General features: G+C 40.1%; 1 protein-coding gene across 1 annotated transcript; it reads left to right on the top strand.

The window, feature by feature from the left end:
- Positions 1-550: 550 nt before the first annotated feature.
- LOC113052914 (transcription factor Sox-21-B-like) lies at positions 551-3,232 on the top strand. Its single transcript, XM_026217390.1, has one exon. It carries the CDS (start codon positions 929-931, stop codon positions 1,655-1,657), a length of 729 nt encoding a protein of 242 aa, XP_026073175.1. The 5' UTR covers positions 551-928; the 3' UTR covers positions 1,658-3,232.
- The last annotated feature ends 2,710 nt before the right edge of the window (positions 3,233-5,942 follow it).

Genomic DNA, 5,942 nt, shown 5'->3' with positions numbered 1-5,942 from the left:
GATTTATTATAGGATATACCTGCTAGAGGTGTCTCAATATTGCCAGTAAGAAAGTTATTGGACGTTTCAGGAACTAAACACAAGTTAAAATGCAAATGATGATAAAAAAAAACGTAGTTTCACGTGGCTTCAAATAGACGAAAAACGCGTTCACCTGAGCAGGTAACCATAGCAACAGTGGAACACTTTGTTCACAATTGAATGGAACGTTGACGAAATATAACAACTTCTGATATGATGTTATTTATAAATTATTTGCATGATGTTTTGTTTAAAAATGTTATAGAATTTACAATTCGATTTTTGAGAGACGAACCTCGACAGACCGCACCTGCAAAATTCCCGACGAAATTTCGCCTTTTTTAAACGCGTAAAACAGCGCACGTTTATGTTGAGTAAGTTATTATTAAGTACACTCGTATGTCCTGAACACACACACGACGTCGGACTGCTTTTCACTCTGAGCAAAGTGAGTTTATCATTTCACTCTCGTTGCTCGCGCTGGGTGGGATTCTGTAGCGCTCGAGGTCTGACAGCTGCAGTGCGCATGCGCAGAGGGCCCTTTCAGCACCTGCCATGCAGCGCGCTCCTTACTTCACACGTTACACTCTCGGTTGACAGTCACTCGAGTGAAGTTATCAGCGGTGTTACTCCACCATGGTGAAGAGGAAAACAACAAGCGAGCAGAGCTAAGGAGGAAGACGGCTTCTGGTTTACCCCTTCAGCGTCATCTGCGACTTTTTAAGGATTACCTACTCACGATGCATCTGAGAACACTGCTTTCGTGAAAGTTTAAGAAGAATTGCACATGGACTTGTTTTCGCGGCGGAATGTCGCAGTGAGCTCGAAGCACGCCCGGAGACCTTCTGAATCTCGGCCGAAGTGACAGGACAGTCAGCCGGTGGAGGTTTACCTGAGCAGGTGAATCATGTCCAAGCCCATGGATCACGTTAAGCGTCCCATGAACGCGTTCATGGTGTGGTCCCGAGCGCAGCGGCGGAAGATGGCACAAGAAAACCCGAAAATGCACAATTCCGAGATCAGCAAGCGGCTCGGAGCGGAGTGGAAACTTCTGACGGAGTCCGAGAAGAGGCCGTTCATCGACGAGGCGAAGCGACTGCGCGCGATGCACATGAAGGAACACCCTGACTACAAATACAGACCCAGGCGAAAGCCCAAGACTTTAATGAAGAAAGACAAATTCGCGTTCCCCATGGCGTATAACTTGGGCGAGCACGAGGCGCTAAAAGTGGGCGGCTTACCGAGTGGAGCGTTTACCGAGTCGTTAATGTGCAACCCGGACAAGGCGGCAGCGGCGGCGGCGGCAGCAGCAGCAAGGGTGTTCTTCAGCCCCTCCATGTCTACAAACCCCTATTCGTTTTTTGACCTCGGCTCAAAAATGACAGAGCTTTCTCCACAGTCTTTCTCATACGCCTCACCTTTGGGTTACCCGACAGCGGCGACGGCTTTCTCCGGAGCGGGCGCACACACTCACACGCACTCCCACCCATCACCGGGTAACCCGGGCTACATGATCCCGTGTAACTGCGCGGCGTGGCCGTCTGCGGGGCTCCAGCCACCCCTTGCCTACATTTTACTACCCGGAATGGGCAAACCACAGCTTGAACCGTATCCCGCGTACGCGGCGGCGTTATGAGACTCTGAGAAAGTTTCTAAATGTGAAGAAAAGAAAAAAAAGAAAAAAGCGCAATACACGTGGAGCATGAACATGTGATGCCACGATCTTCATATCAGATATCACATGTGTTTGCATCATGATTAATGCCTTGATGTAAGGTAAAACTCTCGGTGTGGATATTAATGACAAACGACAATGTGCTGAATTAATCCAGAATGAATCCTTATCAATGTGAAGACTCACCTGTTGACTCTGTGACTAGTTTACCATGTGTCGCTGGTGCAGAGAAATCGGCCAATGCTGGGTGCATTTTAATTATAAATGGTTATGAAAATCAGCCTTGATTAGACTAATTCCCACGCAGTTTTTTTTTTCTTATTTTTCCTCAAATCAGTCATATTGCTGTAAATGTGTACAGTTTTATTAAATCATATCTGGTTAGAGCTGACGGACTAGAAATCAGGTGTATATTTTGAGTTTCGAATACTATTCCATGGATGTAATATTTATTGTTCAGTCAGTAAAACTACCCTAGATCGTGGCACACGAGATTTGCACAAAGGGAGACCACGAGCACTTAAAAAGTGTAATTTATTGAAGCTAAAAATATATATGCCCAAGTTCCTGAAATTGTTAAGGGTCGACATATTCTACATCAGACGAGTGTCAGAAAGTCAGTCCGTTTTTTACTAACTGGAAGTGAAATTGTATGTTCTATGTTTTGCATAATTCCACTTATATGTACTTAAAATGCATATCGTTCATTTATTGAACAAGGGGGATATAATAAAGCGTATGCGGGAAAAAAAATGTCATTGCTCTATAATTCTTGATGAATGGAGAACAAGATTTGTTTCTTGAATGCCTTTACTTGGTCGGGACAGGTGAAGTGTAAAGTATCCTCTAAAGGACGCTTTTGTTCCGGCTTTGAATAGAATTACTCAGAAATCTCAAGCAGGTCTTTGTAATCAAGAGCCAAAATCCTGAATTATCACAACTCAAATCATGCATAGGAAGGAAGATAGAGGAGTTTAGTTTTAAGCAGAAAAACGAAACCATTCAGGCCTTTCGGACAGACTTTTCGTTTATATAAAAAAAAATGGAAACATTGTCTATTTAATATTTTTGGCATTAATTATATGTCTAACACACATATCCATCCTTCAAACTGGAAATAATTATTCCAAAAAGACGGCTATCTTCCCAAATGTGCTCCGTGCGGGGTCGTTTTCAATGTAAATACTCTCTTGGATTACATTAATAAGTTAATTCATATGGCTCGGGCCAATTATGCAAAACTAATTTGGACTGTCCAGGGATAATTAGCTCCGCCACGGTTAATTGAATCTTTTCTCTTCTGTCTCCACGGAACTTCCTGCTTCGCTTTGGGAAAGTGACCTTGTTTCTCTTGTTATGAACCAGACGAATCAACAAATCAGAGAGCCATATGCACATTAATTACAGGACAGGCACGTTTCTTCTTCTTCTTCTTCAACGCAGCTTCCTTATGACCTTTTGCATGTTATTTTTTTGTTTGCAACTCACACTCCCAAACTAATTAAGAATGTGATAGATTTGCATTTTAGTGCAGTATAGTTATTGCAAAGTACATTTTATTATTATAATTTTTTTTTAACACATGCTATGTATATTATTTACAGGACAGACACCTTTTTTTTTATTTCAGAGCAGTTTCCTGATGACTTTTTGCACGTGATTGTTTTTTGTTTTTGTTTTTTGTTTGCAGCTGCCACGCTGTTCCCAAATTTATGAAGAATTTGTCTACAAGATTTGCATTTCAATGCATCCTATATTTTAAACGTTATTGTAAATTTTTATCCTCATGCATACTATTTGTTATTGAATGCAACTTGCATGCTTTTCATTATCTACTAAAATCATTGCATATCAATGCAACCTGAGTAGTATTTCATATTTAAAAAACATGTTTCCATTTAATAGTTTATTTACTTTTAATAGTATATTAACACTTGTGTGTTTAATTTGACAGTGCAATCAGATGAAAGTCTTTTGATTTATTTCTACCTTTAAAATGACTCTCAACCTAAATATCTCAAAATCATTTCGATGTCAACACATATGCATCTTGTAAATGACTTGAAAAAGGTAATTTTTAACAGGTTTGCCTCTGAATCATTCTGTATATAACTAAAACTCAGCATTACTTTCAGTCTATAGTTAGCACCCCAAAATGCCTGAAAAGGTCGTCCGCTCCTCAAAAGAGTGCACATTACGAGCCCAGTGACCATTTTCCTTTTCTTCTCAGCTCTCTTTTCTCCCTCCGCTTTAAAAAAGGAGCACTAACTGAAAGAACTTTGTGTGCCTTTAGTAGGAGCATTTAGACGGTCGAGGGGGTTTTGTCTCCGAACAAAACCTGAGTTGGGAGGCCTTTGTGAGTCTGTTGTTTGTTGAAGTGGAGCTCAGCAAAAAGCGCCTGCTTTCCCTCATTGTGGTTAAAGCAATCAGTGGTATTTGGAAAACTGTTAGCATTGTGCACTTCTTCTGTGTTCATTGTTGAGGATTTCTTTTCACAAGGTTTTTTTTTCTTCCCCACTTTTTTTTTTCAGGCAATCCAGCTGGCCGGGGTGAATAGCGCTGCAATGTGTACACGCTTTGTCCCTCCGAGTCCTTCAAGTAGCCTGCATTGAATAGAGTGAGTTGACACTGGATGACAGTGAAACAACATAATAAAAAATACATGAGCGCATGAATGGAGCCAGGCGCATAAATAAATAAAATGGGTGACCAAAACTGGATAAACTGAATGACAAAACGGTGAAAGGGGAACAAAAAGATATTTAACACGGCAGATTAGCATTAGAAAGCCATGGACAAAGCAGAACAATTGATGAATGCGTTTACAGGCCAAGAAAGGAATGAACTAAATGGCTTTTGAATAGATATGCTTTTTCTTTTCTGGAAAGGAGATCCAGTGGGAAAGGTAGAGATGCAACTATTCAAACAAGCGCATGAGAAAATCTTTTGACGGATGGAAGAATGACAAATTTGTTCATTCGCCCCGAAACAAAAGGTGCCTCTCTTTTGGCAGAAAGTTCACGGCGAGCCACAAATCACTGAGATGTTAAGGTATTTGCCAAGATTTTTGAGATTACCATGCAACTATCATCAGGTGGCATACAATGGTTAATGATATATGATGTATCCTTCAGAATATAGCAAGGTATAAACTGTACATTTTGCTGTGTGTACGTGCTGCTGAAGTGGAGAAACAGCCTTTAAAATATGCATTATAATAGAAAAAGACAAATAAATGAAGTGCATTAATGAATCCAGGTGGATGATATATGCACAAACACCTCTATAAAACCCTTCAGGATACAGATAGAAATACAACTCTTAAGTGTGGTGCATGTAAGTCAAAAAAAAATAAAATAAATAAAACTCCTGGCCTTTAAAGATATACGTGTTGAAATCTACAGACACGAAGAGAATGAAATAAACACTTGAATGTGTGTTTTGGATGTTTGTCTTTCCACTATTCTGAAATGACATGTTGTGCAAAGCCAAACAGCCCAAAATCTCAACATTGTCCAGTGCATGAAAAACCAATGTTTAGATTGTGTCGGGTTGGTAAAACAGCACACAACTTGTCAAAGTTGACCACTGGATCTCTCCGTTTATGTAAAAAGGCTCCAAATGCCACATTTCCAAAACACGATATCCATTAAACGAAGTTCAGAAACCAACACACTATTACAGGCGGAGGTCAAAAGGGGATTTTTCTCCAGGACGGGTGTATTTCACACTACAGTGATAGTATCAGATGACAGATGAGGAAAAAGCCACTTTTATCCAACTAAACAATCTTTTGAGGAATTGAAGCTATGGACGATTGGTCAGCACACTCAGATTCACTGTGTCTTTTAAAGCACTCATTGATTTTTAGAGATTTGATCCTTTTCAGCCTCACTAAAGAAGTTTCCACCTATGACCCAAATATCCTCTGTGTTGCTTCAACACACAAAAGAGTTTTTCCCTCTCTCATGTGAGTAAAAGAGCTTCGTCTGTACTGTAAATATATGAGCAATGACACTGAAAAACAGCCATCTGTGAGAAATTATTTCTATAGATGTGCTGGTACTTGCAATGAGGGGGTTTATTTCTTTTTTGTCATTTTTTCTATTTCAACATGACAATTCCCAAAGGTCATATGGGTACAGTAAATAAAATGCATTTGCACTTCTAATATGTTTTTACAGGACAGTCCTTCAGAATGATGCATGGCCAGATAACATCACAAATAAATCATGCAAATAGTGTT

This window comes from Carassius auratus, chromosome 34 (assembly GCF_003368295.1).
Source record: "Carassius auratus strain Wakin chromosome 34, ASM336829v1, whole genome shotgun sequence".
NCBI lineage: Eukaryota > Metazoa > Chordata > Actinopteri > Cypriniformes > Cyprinidae > Carassius > Carassius auratus.
Note: the sequence above shows the minus strand (reverse complement) of the source record. Positions and strands in the feature narration are given on the sequence as shown.

Coding starts and splice junctions, on each gene's coding strand:
- LOC113052914 (XM_026217390.1), top strand. CDS start 929: ATGTCCAAGCCCATGGATCACGTTAAGCGTCCCATGAACGCGTTCATG.